The sequence below is a fragment of the Ruditapes philippinarum genome, unplaced genomic scaffold (genome assembly GCF_026571515.1).
Source record: "Ruditapes philippinarum isolate M1 unplaced genomic scaffold, ASM2657151v2 ctg111_1_1_1_1, whole genome shotgun sequence".
In the NCBI taxonomy this organism is placed as follows: domain Eukaryota; kingdom Metazoa; phylum Mollusca; class Bivalvia; order Venerida; family Veneridae; genus Ruditapes; species Ruditapes philippinarum.
Window position 1 is genome coordinate 305,234 of NW_026856776.1, and position 16,657 is coordinate 321,890.

At 30.7% G+C, this 16,657-nt stretch overlaps 1 protein-coding gene across 45 annotated transcripts in view; it reads right to left on the bottom strand.

Moving 5' to 3' along the window:
• The window catches only part of LOC132747680 (androglobin-like), a 145,201-nt gene that overhangs the window by 28,434 nt on the left and 100,110 nt on the right, over positions 1-16,657 (bottom strand). For 38 of the 45 annotated variants that reach the window (XM_060737156.1, XM_060737155.1, XM_060737157.1 and 35 more), the window contains 10 exons: positions 16,343-16,559; positions 15,877-15,940; positions 14,539-14,568; positions 11,036-11,206; positions 7,903-7,945; positions 7,130-7,306; positions 6,235-6,388; positions 3,973-4,087; positions 3,468-3,635; positions 1,766-1,907 (listed from right to left, as the gene is read on the bottom strand). In XM_060737156.1, coding sequence (XP_060593139.1) covers positions 1,766-1,907; positions 3,468-3,635; positions 3,973-4,087; positions 6,235-6,388; positions 7,130-7,306; positions 7,903-7,945; positions 11,036-11,206; positions 14,539-14,568; positions 15,877-15,940; positions 16,343-16,559 — 1,281 coding nt within the window. Of the gene's footprint in view, positions 1-1,765; positions 1,908-3,467; positions 3,636-3,972; positions 4,088-6,234; positions 6,389-7,129; positions 7,307-7,902; positions 7,946-11,035; positions 11,207-12,360; positions 12,376-14,538; positions 14,569-15,876; positions 15,941-16,342; positions 16,560-16,657 lie in introns of all 45 variants that reach the window. The other 7 variants (XM_060737150.1, XM_060737125.1, XM_060737147.1 and 4 more) reach the window with 7 other exon arrangements.

The window sequence follows — 16,657 nt, forward strand, 5'->3', positions numbered from 1 at the left end:
ACTATGAAAGAAAAATCAATTATGTATAATTATGTATTAAGTTATAGTAAAAAATAATATTTGTTAACATAACTTCCAAGATAAAGGGGAATAATTCTAGAAATAATGCTAGAGTTATGGACCTTGTCACACAACATTTGAGTAATGATAAGAAATATATATTTGAAGTTTGAAGTAGATACCTTAAAAAGTAAAGTTCAAAGAGAGATAAATGTGTAAATATTGCTTCAAGGGTTATGAACATTCTCACATAAAATGTAATTGATAATAAGGAATAAGTATTTGAAGTTTGAGGTAGATACCTTTAAAAATAAAAAAGTTATAATAAAAAATAACATTTTTTAGTAAAAAAATCTAAGTTTATAGGGAGATAATTCTTGCAATATTGGTGCTATAGTTATGAACCTTGTCACATAAGATGTGGATGATGATAACGTAATTATATTTGAAGTATGAAGTTGTTCCCTTTAGAAATAAATAAGTAACAGTAAAAAATAATATTTTTTATGGAAAATTCTAAGTTCAAAGCGAGATAAATCTGAAAATATTTGTGCTAGAGTTATGAACCTTGTCACATAAGATGGGGATGATGATAACGTAAATATATTTGAAGTATGAGGTTGATCCCTTAAGGAATGAAGAAGAAACAGTAAGCAATAGTACTTTTTGAGGAAAATTCTAAGTTCAAGGGGAGATAAATCTGAAAATATTGGTGCTAGAGTTATGAACCTTGTCACATAAGATGGGGATGATGATAAGGTACATATATTTGAAGTATGATGTTGATCCCTTAAGAAATAAAGAATTAACAGTAAAAAATAGTATTTTTTAAGGAAAATTCTAAGTTCAAGGGGAGATAAATCTGAAAATATTGGTGCTAGAGTTATGAACCTTAACACATAAGATGTGGTTGATGATAAGGAACATATATTTGAAGTTTCAAGTTGATACCTTAAGAAATGACAAAGTTATAGTGAAAAATATTTTACTGCACCAAAACTTTAATCTAAAATCTGGACGCGGACGCCGGGGCGAGTAGGACAGCTCTCCATATACTTTGTATAGTCGAGCTAAAAAGGATCAGATCTGAAACATATGAAGGCACCTTTTCCTAACATATGATTTATTACTTTATAATCGACTGGCCTTAGACGAAACATTCTAAGACCGGGTGTTAACAGACCTCCCAAATTCCAGACACTTTAATTCAGCAACCAAAAATAAAAACAACCCTACAGCTGAGATTAGGACCACCTTTTTTTACAAATATTTCAAAGAACTAGTACATGTATACTGAACCAAAAAAGAAACTTTCGCAAAGTATGTGCCAGTTGTTCAAAGGTACCACTTAGATGTACACACTTATATACATGTAGTAGCTTGTAAAACTCGTTTTGTTTTGCAAAATCGGTCAGCTAATCCACGTATAAAAGCCCGATATGTTTATCCAACGTAAAAATCGAGTTTCAAAAGGATTGAAAAACTGTACTAACATATCTACATTCAAACTTGGAGAAAGTTTCTTTTTTGTTTCAGTATATATTATATGTAATCCCTTCAATATAAACCTTAAAAAAAAATGAATATTGGACCATGAAAATTATTTCGCAGGGAAAAGGCTGAAGTCAACATAAAATACATAAATATTGTCTGTTTCACACTGATCCCATTGGAAAAAAGGCCCCCCCCCCCCCCTCCATAATCAACAACACTTTACAGCTAGAAAGTTAAGATAATTAAAATGTTTAAAACCCCCTTTAATTACCTGGTCTGCTACCAGCTGGTATACTGAGTATATTTTTTGACGTTGCATCGAACATGAAAGCTCGCCAGGCAAATGCAATCTCCGGGCTGGCTATATCTCGAAGCACCTTACGTAGAGTTGTGTACAGAGCTTCACTGAACACCTGTAATAAAATAATCGTAACATTACAAAATTATAGACACTTTATACATGTACATTGATGGTTGTCTGACTTGTACATGCAATTAGTTAAAATCTAACGAATGATACTTAAAACAAGAACATACATATATGTCTGAAAAAAAATGTATGTGATTTACATATGACATTGACTGTATTGATATTTCTTTGAATTATTTTCTAAGGATATCTCTGTTAAAAATTGTAAATGTTGTAACACCATAACAAATGTGATAAAAGTAACTCAAAGATATAATCTTTACTAGATAATTTAGTGACTACCTTTATTCTTTATAGTACAGTGATGTCTGAATAAAAATAAGCTAACTATGATTTTTCATAAAATTTGTAATGACATCATCAAGATCAATATGACATCATCAAGGTTGTAATCATAATTGCCAAGATTATTATGACATCATCAATATCAAGGTTGTTATGACATCATCAAGGTCAATATGACATCATCAAGGTCAATATGACATCATCAAAGCTGTTATGACATTGCCAAGGTAATTAAGACATCAAAAAGGTCATGGAATTTATTAAAGGTGAAAAATGGAAAATGTTGCGCATCAATTTTTAATGATTCTGTGATGTCATTTTTGTTATGAGGATATTTAAATGGTAAAAATTTATTTTGTGTGTGATAAGCTGATGAATGATGATTTCAAACAGTGACAACTTTTACAGTGAAGAGATGATTTTTGTAGATCTCAGAGTAAACACTGTAATTTCCAATTAAGTGACATCATACAAACAAACCTTGAAGAAGCTTTGAAATTTTATGTCAAAATTTTGACATAACCTTTTATGAATATCATAATTGTTACAAAATTTCAATACAAAAACAGTTATGTGCTCAAGGAATATTTCAGTAAAACCTAGATTAATGATGTTATGGCAATCTGGTACATTACCTTCATACTATGTGCCTTTGCTTTATTACCCTTGAAATTAATTCATTATGGCATTTAAAACAAAAATACTTCATAAAATCTAATTCCATATCTCAAATAAACAGTTTTGTAGGGACTTAATACAGGTCCTAAGAAATTTCAAACTGACCCAAAATGAAGGAAATTTTTTAATTTTAAATACTGATATCCCTTTTAGGGTATTATTATTTACAAGGGCTTATCTAAATTAAAGCTGCATGCCTCCAGATGAGCCAAAATAATTCAAAAGAAATCAAACCCGAGATTTTATGAAAAGTAAAAAGATTCAAGATAAAAGTAATAACTTCCATGTAATGTCGGATTAATGACTGATTTTGCAGTATTTTTTACCATATATTATTACTGTTACTAATGCAGTAAAAGTTTTGGGGGTTTTTTTTGTTTTTTTTGTCTATACAGTCATGTACTATGGATCAGGGTCCTGCCAGCCTACACTTAAGTGCAGTTGTACCAACTTTAAAACTTAAAATTGATTGATAGCTCAATTATATCATTATGATATATATTAAAGCATAATGTATATCAGGAAGTTCATTTTTCACAGCTTGATAAACCTAGTATGGTAAAGAATATAGTTTTTTTACCTTGAAATGATTTTGTTTGGACATTTGTTTGTCATTTTGGTATGGGCAGTGAGCCAGCGTTAGTTCCTTCCATGCCTTGACAAACTCTTCCTGGTCACCAAACGCATTGATACATTTCCCTATACAAGTAATCACCTGGTTAGCATTATCCACAAATATACAACTTTCCTGTAAATAAATATTACATAACATTAAAAATTGTACATTGACTTACAATACTGCAACATTATTTCACTTAGTTTTCTGTACAAGTGGTTTAAGTTAGCGATATGGAAATATTGGCGAATTTCACGAATTGATAAAAATCGCTAAAATTTTATCTAGCGTAAATATCAACCAACCTGTCATTAAATTCTACCCTTGCACGATATGCTTATATTTCATCGCGCAAAATGTCTGAAATTTTAATTTCTCTTACTTTTTGACAAGTGTAAAAATCCACTTTTACAGTTTAACAAGTATGATATCTAGAGTTCCCATAACAACAATACATGTATTACAATACCTTTGTAAGCTGTGCCATCACAGTTTCCTCATCACCAAACACAAACTGTGTGGAGGAACATAGGTGTACATGGTATCCTAATGGTCCTGACATCATAAACTTTAATACATGACGTCTGAAAATATAGGAAAAGTACATGTATAACAAGAGCTGTCGGTAGGACAGCACGCTCGACTATTCTAAGTGCTTGATAGTAAAAGAGCCTTGATAATGTTAAATTTTCTTAGTTCACAAAAGGGCTAATTTTTTTTTATAAATTCATGTTATAGGCCTTAGAGAGAGTCTAATTATACAGTATTGGCTTGACTATTTGGAAGTAATGTCACAAGGGTGTTTAATTGAGTATAATAATACTAAATACCTATGAATACATAAAATTGACAGAAAACGTACAAAGGCTTGTTATTAAGATGTTTTATCAAGTAAATCACTGCTTTATTATAATGAATGCATAAAATTGTCCCAAAAAAGGCATAAACCCTTCAGTAGTTATGGAGATAACAGCTTACAAGCAAAACTTTACCAATGAATTTCTAAGTTGAAAAAGGGAAGAAAAATCAGCCTAAATGCAAAGATAGAATTACGGATCTTTGTCAGTGACCTACAATTCTGACCCTTAATACATATGTGAAGTTTTAAATAAATATCTTTAATAGTTATTGAGATATGTAAAACTTGCATGTAAACATTAACCAAGAGACTAAGTAGAAAAGGGGATATGAATCAGCCTTAATGCAAGATAGAGTTATGGAACATGGTCAGTGACATATAATTATGACCCTCAAATTATGACCCTAAGTACATGTGTAAAGTTTCAAGAAAATATCTTTGAAGACCTTTAACCAAAATTTCTAAGTTTCAAAGGGGCAAATAATTCTGCAAATATTGCAGACAGAGTTATGCAATTTTGCAAAATGATGTACATTGTTACTATAAAAAAGTATTTTTAATTTCAATTGAATATCTCAAGCAATAATTGAGATATTTGACTTTACAAAAAAAACTTTAACCAAAATTTCTAAGTTTCAAAGGGGCATAATTCTGTCAATATTGTAGGCAGAGTTATCCAACTTGTCAATCTGATGTACCTTGTTACTATAAATAAGTATTGTAAATTTCAATTGAATATCTCAAGCAATAATTGAGATATTTGACTTTACAAAAAACTTTAACCAAAATTTGTAAGTTAAAAAGGGGCATAATTCTGTCAATATTGTAGGCAGAGTTATCCAACTTGTCAATCTGATGTACCTTATTACTATAAATATGTATTGTAAGTTTCAATTGAATATCTCAAGCAATAATTAAGATATTTGACTTTACAAAAAACTTTAACCAAAATTTCTAAGTTAAAAAGGGGCATAATTCTGTCAATATTGTAGGTAGAGTTATCCAACTTGTCAATCTGATGTACCTTGTTACTATAAATAAGTATTGTAAGTTTCAATTGAATATCTCAAGCAATAATTGAGATATTTGACTTTACAAAAAACTTTAACCAACGCAGACGCCGACGCGGACGCTGACGCCGACGCCGACGCCGGGGCGACTACAATAGCTCTCATATTCTTCGAATAGTCGAGCTAAAAATGTAGAATAATAATTTTATTATGAATGTTTGTATGTTTGTTTTACATTTTTATGTCCAATAAACATGAAAATATTTTGAAGACATGCATATTTCACTTTTTCTTTTTCATTTACAAATAAAACAACTTTTTAACACTTTTCTAAAATCTTATTTCTATTTATCCTTTTTTCTTTTACTCCCACCCTCCTCTCTTCTTAAACACACTCTATAATTTCTGGCATGATAGTTTAGTCAATAGAACTTTAAAGGTAGAACTAATTGCAAAAGTTATGAAAGCCACACTACACACTATCTTGCCATTTACATTTATATAAAATTTGCACAATTTTGCAACAGGCATTTTCGAACAATATAAGTCTGAAATTTACCATTTAAGAAAAAAATTGTAGTTCCACAGAAGCCATCGTACATCAAAAAATTTCCAAATGACATCATAGTAATTTGAATGCAACAGTAAAATTTTAAATTTCTGATCATGTTTATAACTGAGTACTATACAACCATTCGCATTCAGTAATCTAGCTTAATGGTATTCTTATACAACAGAAACTTAAGTTTTTTCGAATAAGACTCCATTTGATGACATGACCAGTAATAAAAAAATTAAGAACAAATAAAATCAAATCCATCAAAGATAATTCACTATAGGTAAAACAAGGGAGATAAATTACCCTGCTGGTAAACACAGTACAGCAGCTCTGATGGCTGATGTTTTCAGTCTAAGTATTGGTTGACCAGTAACAAGACTCTTCCAAGAGTACGGTTCAGCCACAAGAGTTCCTGGTGTCACATTGGGAGGGGCTGCTTTCTCACTGGCTATAGATCCTAAAAAAAGATACAAGTCAATTTTCCAAGATATGGTAAGCCTTCAGATATATATTCTTAAATATTATACAATTTAGTCTTCTGTAAGTCTTCTATCATTTCATTTGAATTTTTGAAACAGATACTGTACAAGCCTTTTCAAGCCTTTTTTACAGCCTTTACAAGCCTTTTCACATCTTTTCAAGCCTTTGCACAACAGTAAGCAGAGCCCACATCATACTGATAGCATAGCCATAGACAACTCATAATCACTGCAAGCATTCAAAGAATTATAGCAAGAAGAATTCAAGTATTCTTTTTCTTTTTTCTTTGTGGTTTCTTAAAACAGCTAACCCTCCTTTTACCCTTAGACTGCTGACTGACATTGATACTACCCTTGGAACCAGTGCAGACCAAAATCAGTTGGCACAACCAGGCTGTTTGATCATGGTCTTGCACTACACATTAAAGCCTGAACATTTAAAATACATGTACTAGGAAACCTTGAATAGTTTTTGCTGATAATTTTACTAATATTAATTTAACTCTTTCATGAATAAAATAACTACATGTACATATAAAAATATAATGAAATTCATCCCCTATGTCTAGCTGGTTACAAAGTGACGTTTCTCTATATATTGGGAATGACCCTCAAAATGGCTGCCAGGGGAGGTAATAATTGCTATGTGAAAAGCATCTATGCAAGAATTTTGCAGAGTATTGCTTAACATTCAATAAATTAAGTAATTAAAAAGTTACCTTCTAGCACACTGCTGCTGGTCACATTGGTCATCTCCTTGTCATCAATTTTATCTTTTGCTCCTTTCAGGCTTGTGTGAGACTTCTTCTCCTCAACCGGGGCTGGTGGGGGCTCAGGCCAGCGTGACAGGGAAGAGAAGGAAACAACTATCTCAGTAGGCTGCAGATTGTCAACAACTTTGAAATAGTTAAGGATAGAACCCAGACATGAAATTTGAAGACACTGTATAAAGTTACACATACAGTATTTACCATAATTTCTTTCTGCTAATTTAACATATTATTTACCCAAACAGACTTCATATTTACCTAAAAAGACATTAAATTCACCCAAATACATCTAATTTACCCAAAAGAGACATTGCATTTATCGGAAGAGATATTTAATTCACTAAATGGATATTAATTTCGTAATAGTGTAATTTTTCCAAGTGACAAAACATTTACCCACTTAAATTTTTCATTTCAAATGCCAATTCAGTTTTTTTTTTCAAAAAGAAACTTTAAGAAATGTTACATACATTGTTTAGAGTTATGGGCCTTAGACAGTGACCTCCTAATATGCACTCAAATAAGTGTGTGAAGTTTCAACCCTTTCCCTTCAGTAGTTTAATAGTTACCAACTTGCACATCAAAAATAAATTAACCAAAGTGTGACACCGCAGTGAGTACAATAACTCTCCCTATACTTTTAATAGTTCGGCTAAAAAATTATCTAATTATCATTATTTTTGAAGAGTTTTACTGTAACTTTGAACAATAATAAAGGATACATAGATAATAAGGAGCCTTGTCATCATAGGTGCCCTGTGCTGCCTGCAAATGAGAGAATTAGATAAACTTATATTACAAATTTCCATGCTATACTTACAAAATATTTACATACATAATACATCATAAAATTTTCCTTAACATTGATATAAGACATTTGGCCATTTTTTGTTTTTAAAGATAATGCTTCTAAGCTAGGTCTATTAGCAAGGATTATGTTCATATAAGGCATTAAAAGGCACAAAGGTTAAACATGTTTGCACTATTGCATTTAATGCTAGGTTACAGGTTTACAAATTAATGAAACTGCATTTTCACGCTTATATTGTTTAACATAGTTTTACATTTATAACAATTACAATTAAGTTAAAGCCTTTCTTATTAAAACATATCTAAATATTATTAAACTACAATCAGCAAACTTGACTAGAATCAAATATCTCAAACAATTACAGCTTCCAATAATTCAAGACTATATGGCTGGGAAATGTGGGGATAAGGATTAATTAGGAAGGGATATGAATTAAACATGCAAAAAAATAAGCCTTTTCACCACAGCAAGCAAACCAGTCCAATATATATAAACAAAATAATGCGGACAAAAATCCAGAAAAAAACTAAACTTTTGATAAAAAAGCGAAAGGCACACTATGGTTATTTCACTATTTTTTCTGTCACAAAACATCTAGTTAATGTGATTTCCGTGTGAAACAAGTTAACCCATTATCCAGTGATGCGAGTGACTTGTTAAATGCGTAATATTTGGCATGAACTGGGAAGGCTTGTTATACCAATATAAATATATATATCTAAATATCCCAACACCATGAATCTACATGAATCTACAGTACCTTTGCTGCTTTTTATGATACAAGAATAAACAGACTAGGACTATAAAATTATGGAGAGTTGACTGAAAAACTGCAGTAACTTATATGAAGTAAAGAAGGACAGGTTTGCAGTCAACCCTTGAAATGTACGTATACATATGGCATACATTTATATAAATATAAATTCCATAGCTACATAAAACACAGATTCTAGATTATACGAGAGACAAAAAAAAAAGATTAATATTGAATATAATAACAAAGGCTTAGCGCAAAATATTGGTATCTCTTTTACGGCACACAAGTTATGCATATTTTGCTCCTAACCTTTGTTGGGGTTAGGTAGGTGGGGTTGGGACCTTCATCTACAATATACCATTTTACAAGCTAAGCAACTAGATGGCCCAAAAATATTTTCTACAGGGACATTTCTTTCAACACGATTTAATCTTACTCCCAGGAAAATTTCAAATATGGAGATTTCTTCCAAGAAAAGAAGATTTCTATCTGTCTTTTTTAAGTTTAAATGTGAAGCCACAATACGAAGATATATATAAAAGAAACCTCAGACAAACTGTATTTAACCCTTAACCTGCTGAAATTATGTAATAAACTTGCCCTGATTTGAATTTGGAACAGTTCATTCTAAGTTTAAGGGATTTCAAAACACAAAAATTGAGCTGCCAACATTTAAGAGCCTGCGGTCAGAATACATGAATGTGCAGGCTGGCCTGGTTCAGGCTCTTTACTAGCGACATAGACTAATCACTTTAAGTTCAACCAGGTTAAGGGGTTAAATATAGTCAAATACATTGAAAACACTCAATTAAACAAGACAAACTGTGCATGTTATTCAAGTGGTATGAAAATTCAAATCATAACCAGGTTTTTTGTTTGTTTGTTTCTTTCTCTTTTTTTTAACTTTTTCTTATCCACTTTTTTTTAGTTTTGATTTAAGAATTAAGCAGGATGTTTTTCAATGCTTTCTGTTGAAGCTTACAATATTAACCATTAATAGACAATATTAATGTATAGATAATAGTATCCTGTCTGTATTAATCACAGAAAATATCGGTACAATTTATTTGGTACCACAAATTGCTGAATTTATCATAAAAGTTTACAAAAACAAAAATGCTTTATTTTAAATTACTTATGGCATTTTTTTTAAGTCAGCAATTAAGCACATTTTGTCTAACTTAATTGGTATTTTGATTTTTTGTTTATATGTGTATATTTATATAATTTATATACATTTTTCCAGAATCTGTAATAGTCACATAAAATAAAACAGGAACAATTTTTCAAACCATTTTAATGTACATGCATGGCTGTATTTTTTAGTTTTTTTATAAATAAAATATTTTTTTTTTAAATAGAAAAATGAAGTTTCAAGAAAAATATTATATAAAATTCTATCTAATAAAAAAACCATTGCAATAACTTCTTTTTTTTCTCTCAAAAGTACGGTTATGCCTTGACCTATTCTACTTTTTCATTTCAATAAAATTTTGAAATAAATCAAGAAATATGGTTGAAAAAGTGAAATTTTATAATATACATATCAATACTTCCATAATGCTTCATAACTGTTAAATTTTTGTAGATTATATTTTTATTAGTACCCCCCCCCCCCACAACAACCCCCAAAAACAACCAAATTTCTGACAAATAATATCATATCTTTCTTCTCATTGTTGGAAATATTGTTTTGTATATTATTTCTATAGCCATGTCTTAATAAGCACCTTCAAATTAAAAATTTTGACAAGATTTTTTATTTCCCAGTACATTTAACTTAGCACCTTTTCATACCAATTCTAATACAATATTTTGGATGGACCTATATCGAGACAAAAAGTCTTACATCCAAAAAATAAAGTTAAAAACAATTATCATGTCTTATTTATTTTAGAAATAAAATTGTCTCATTATGTTTTGGCATCATACAACTTTTCAGTATTAAAAATATTTCTTAGCATAACTATAATTTGGGCGAACATGCTTTTCAAAATCAATATTGGCAATTAATCATTCAAAACATTGAAGTTAAAATGTTCAAAAAAAAAAAAAAAAAAATCTATAATATTTCTTTCATTTTTTCTCCTTAGAGCAGTAACGGGTTAACTCCTATTAAATTACATAATGAGTTAACCTGTTTCTGCATTTAGTTGATGATTTGTCACTTCTTTCTTTTTTTAAAAATAAATTTGTCATATCTTGTTTTGTTTTGGTTATTACAAATTGTTGACACTTGTTAAGACATGTCTATAATCTGGTGATATATTAGCAACACAATACTCACACCCTGAGGAGAGTTATGTAGGAGGGGATTAGTAGTAGGGGAGGCCATCGCACTAGTGAATGTGTGCGATGGCGTCTGGACAGTCTTAGAGGGGGAGGTGTTTACCCCGCTAGCGTTGGGGGCCGACTTCTTGTCTCCTTTCGTAGGTGCTGGTGGCTGGGGTGCTACACTCTGTAAACAACATAATGCATGTTTTGTGTTAAAATAAGCCGTTAGACAACATTCAAACCAAAACAATCTTCCAAACTGTGTCTCTGTAATGAACTGCTAGCTAAATTTTCACTCAAATCTACTAAAGGAAATAAAGGACAATTTAAAGTGTTTAAATAAAATGTATAAACATGACATTTTCTGTAAATCACAATCAATGCTAATGCATATTAGTATTAGCATATCGTAACTAAATCACCAAATGCTGTTTTTTTTTCAAATATGGGCTTCAAATACAAGACTGTACAGTTAACCTCATGTACAAGAACAGCCCCACTCCTGCTCAACAATAACTAAATTAAATCTAGCAGTTCATCTTTCAAGTTAAAAGCATAATTAAAGTTAGGCTTGAAAATACAATTAACAACAAACTTTTAAGCAACAAATATCACTTTACCTTTAAAAAAACCCAAAAACTTTGGTTACAGACACAATTAAAACATTCAATTAAACATTCAATTTAATATCATTTTCTAAAGCACTTGAATCAGCTTTAAATAAACCACAATATCACATACATATTAGTTAATTAATATAGTTAATAAAAGTTAATGAAAGCAGACATTTTGAAAATGGGAGCCATTTAAACATTAATTAAGACGCCACTTATTCCTTATAATAATGGAAAATTTCTTTTATTGGTATTTCCTTACAGGAAAAATCTTTTAACATTGTATGATTTAAATAATTGATTTCATAACTGAATCACGAAATAGTCTACGCTACTTCACACAATAGCATGTAATATATATATAATACAGTAACTACAGAAAAGATAAATACAAAACACACAGTTATATAATATGAGGCTTCAAAATAAAGTATAATTTAATAACAGTATGAATTGTGTCCAATTTAACACACTCATTAAAAAATAATTTTATATTAGTTTATAAAAAACAAATTCTAACAATAACACCAATGGTAAAAATGGAAAAACAAAAATGAATATCAGAAATTTTGAAATATCTAAAGAAAAATTCAGAAAAAAAAATAATTTAGAAAAAGTTTTGAACAAAACCGTAACTATTTAAATCTTAACTAAATAAAGTCATGTAATACTCATATCAAATTTTCTAACAAATTAGCCAAATAACTTAACACAACAGATTTACCATCACTGTCTTATCCTGTGGGTGGGGTACATAGAAATTATTGAAAATCGCAGAAAACTGATTAATAATATATGCTATGACTGAAATAAGCAAAGAATGATGTTTAATGGATATAAATATAATGCAAATTATGATGGTGTACCAATTTTTCTCATGCCTAGTGTATATTTTGAAGTTTCCATGAAGTTTCTGTACTTCCTACCCGTACCCTCTTAAATTTATAAAATGGACATTATCCTACTTTGACTTTGGAACATACCATTATTAACAAAGGGGATTCTGAAACCAAAATTCTAAACTTATGCAGTTACAGTATACTCGCTGATGCCACTTCTTTCCAAAAATATATAAATATGTACTACCCAACACATATGTTTTTTTATTTCAGAATAAAAATATCAAATTTCGACTTTTGGTAAATTACCTCCCTTTAATTGGCACTGGGCATAAGAAAATAAAGTTAAGCCATTTTTCAAGAACTGCATGCAGTTGTTTTTGAAAACCACACTTTGTTCTATTTCCATGAGCTAAATCAATATTATAGTTAATAAGAAATAATTAATTTATACATGTATATAAAACCATCAACTTTATAAAATGTCGGCAAAACCTGCGGTGGCAGTACACTTGTTTTTTAAATTTTTGAAAACTTTTTTTGACATCTAAAAACAAAACTGCTTTAATGTTTATTATAACTGTAATATTATAGCTCCTGAAAATAGAAACAAATGGCTAACATGGTTATATATCATAATATTCAACAGTTCTCAATTAATTGCTAGATTTTTTTTTTTTTCGCAAACATTTTGACCAGTATTTTGTCTTCTAGTATCAAGTCTGATTTCCGTAAACATTTTCGCAATACTTCCATGTTATTAAATATGTTTTTAATTATTAAAATGACCTTAAAATCAACTGATCTTTTTCATCAAGTTCCATGTTTCACAAAAAAACATGCAATTTTATTTTTAAACTGAATATGTAGTTCTATTGACCAAAATTCAAATTCAGACACATGTACATGACTGTATTTAATATTAGATTTATAAATATCGACAATATATTAAAAAATTTGACGTAGACCTTCCATGCATGCTTTCAAGCATAAAAGGAAACCTCAGTAGAACCATCAACTTTCTGTAAGTTAGCTGAAAATAGCTTCTTGAAAGAATCTAAGTCCTTGGCAGAATTCAAACCCGCGGCTATGGGTGGCAATCAGTTCGAAGTCAATGAACTTATTTAATAACCTCTTGGTCAAAATGTCCGCAATCTTGTATATCAAGAAAAAGAAATTTTGAAAGAAACCAAGAAAATCTAGCAACTATTTGGGAACAGTGTGAGCAATATAGATTTTCTGGTTGATAAATAAACAGTGTGTCAATACCATGTGACTTGTACATTGATCAACAGGCAATATTAACCCATTACCTGCTCAATTTATATAATGTACTTTCGGGCTTTTAATTCAAAACGGTCCATTCAAAATTAAAGGGTTTACAAAATCAAAATGTCAAAATGCAAACATTGAGTTACCAACAGTATAGAACCTGGTCAGACTGTAGTGATGTGCAGGCTGGCCCAAAAAACTTAAACTTAGTGTTTCACAGATTATGAAGAGCTTTAAAATCATTATATAAATCCAAAAATACCCAAAACTCACTCCTTTCTAATGGACATTTTGTAAACTTTTTTTTTTAATGTTTTTACAAACAAGAGCTGTCGGTAGGACAGCAACGCTCGACTATTCTTAGTGCTTGATAGTAAAAAAAGCCTTGATTAAAAGGTAAAATTTTCTCAGTAAAGAAAAAGGCAAAATTTGTCTTTACTGACTACAGTAAAGACTACTGTCTACAGGTTGGGGTCATGATGGTGAACAAGTGTGCAAAATTTCAAAGCCATATGTCAATGGACTTTGAAAATATTTGAGGTATTACAAAAACTTTAACATAAGTGGTTACGCTGACGCCGACGCAGAAGCCGACGCTCGGGTGACTACAATAGCTCTACTTATTCTTATCAAATAGTCAAGCTAAAAAGAATACTGTAATTTACATGGTTCTCAGGTAGGTGTAAATTAAAGTAAAATGCAATGTTCATTGCCCTTTGCTCGTTATGTTACTAAAAATAGAAGTTACAAGTCACATGGGACAGACACGTGGTAATTTATACCGAACAAACCTGGTGAGGGTGATATTTAAACTCCAGTTTCTTCAATGAGTTATAAAATTATACACATGGTTAGCTAGTTAGAACTTTTTATACGTTGATAAAATAACTGTTATGGTGTAAATTTTGAAATAGTATGGGTTAAAATAAATATCTTTTTGTATACTGGGAACTGAGAAGAAAATAAAAAAGTGAAAAAGATATGTCTGGTATGAAAAACCTTATACATGAATATACACAAAAAAGAAATAAAAATAAATAAATAAAGATCTTCTGTCAGATATGAATGATGTAAGATTTAAATCAATGTCCTTTAAGAAGAAACATGGGCAACATTGTCTCAAATTATGCCCATCACAAAAGCTTTTGACAAAGATGTGGGCATTATAGATATGCATGTAGGAGATTTTCTCTACGCAAAATCTGGAAAATATCTGGATATTTTATCATCTCTAGTTACCTTGACCTTGCAAATATTAACCTAAATTACATGTGTCACACTTGTAGTCATGATAGTTATCAATGAAAGTAACGAAATCACATGTTTCACACCAGTAGTCATGATAATGACCATTTGTTTTTCAGTCCATTCATAAATGATGACTAAATGATCCGAATACACATTTTCATATTTTTATCTGAACTTTGACCCCTATGTGTGACCTTGACCTTGGTCGCAGGGACCAAATTTCTCACGCGCCTCTCCGACACTCTGCTTCTCATAGTGGTGAACATTTGTATGAAGTTTGATTAGAATCCCTCTATATGTGTAGGAGATATGCTCTGGACAATTTGCAATTTGGAAGCAGCCTGCCTGCCTGGGGGAACTATAATATGACTTTTTTTTTTCAAACGGGTGTATATGCCTATGAAAACATGCTCAAAAAGCCTAATAACATTGTTCTTTAGAATGAAATGTTAATCTGATATAGCATTAAAATCCTATACATCGATTGTATGTATATTGACTCTCTAAAAATGATAATATGTCCCTCGAAACAAGAAAATTAATTATTATTTCTAGAAAGGGGCAGTAACTCTGTAAAAAATAATTATTACTATCCTCCAACTTTTACAAACCTATAAATCTAGTGTGTCAATGATTTGTATATACAGAGTTATTCAAACACTGATTAAATTAAATTAAAGTTAATCCAAAACACAAACAGAGACACACACTTATATGGTCATAGACTGTGAAATGATTATCTCCCTTTGACAGGAATATTAAAGACTAAGCAAAAATCAGTTTGTTAGAAATATGGAAAGCATACTTTTCATTATAACACAATCAAAATTAGAAGAATGTATATGAATTTGTTGTTATAGTTTGTACAGCAGTAGTCTTACCTTGAGATCCGAGTGTTTCACAGAACATGGGTAGGTGTTTGGCTTATGATATATATACAGTGTCCTGAAATGTAAAATGTGATATCAATTAACTATAAGAAAAACAACATATAAATATTTGTTTTAACATGTTATCATATTTTTGCGGCTAAATGCCAAAATGTGTTTCACTTGTTTAACAAGTGTTTCATTATGACATCGCTTCTGGTAATTGTTTTGCACTTATTAGGCATCTAAACGAAACGTTTGCGACAAATAATTACTGGATGTTCGTATTTGTGTGGTTTGTTTGCTAATGTTAATCAATTAACTATCCTAGCCAAAAGAGTTTTAATGACTGTAAAGTTTAGTCAAAACAACCATATAACATGTTATCAGTACGCAATATTGCCAGATCAATACTGAAAGCCTGGTCAAAAAGGCCTTTTTTTAAAAAATATATAAAATTATGCAGAACATCACTTACTTGAAACATCTACAGAACTGATCAAAGTCCATCCATTTCTTTGTAGGTTTAGTAATTTCCTCCTGCACAGGCTCTTTCTCCGCTGTTTCTTCTTCGTGAACTGACCCGTCCCCTTCTCCGTTCTCTGGGGGTACGGCTAGACCACCTGCCTGATCCCCGGACCCAGGGGGTTCCAATTTGGTTGTCTGGGCAGATGGTGGTGCAGGCTTGGCTTCAGCTGAAAAAAGGAAACGCACACAAGAAGGATCAAACTTAAGTCTCCTAAAATTAATATTAATATATATGTATCCATAGGTGGCCATGAATTGCTACCCT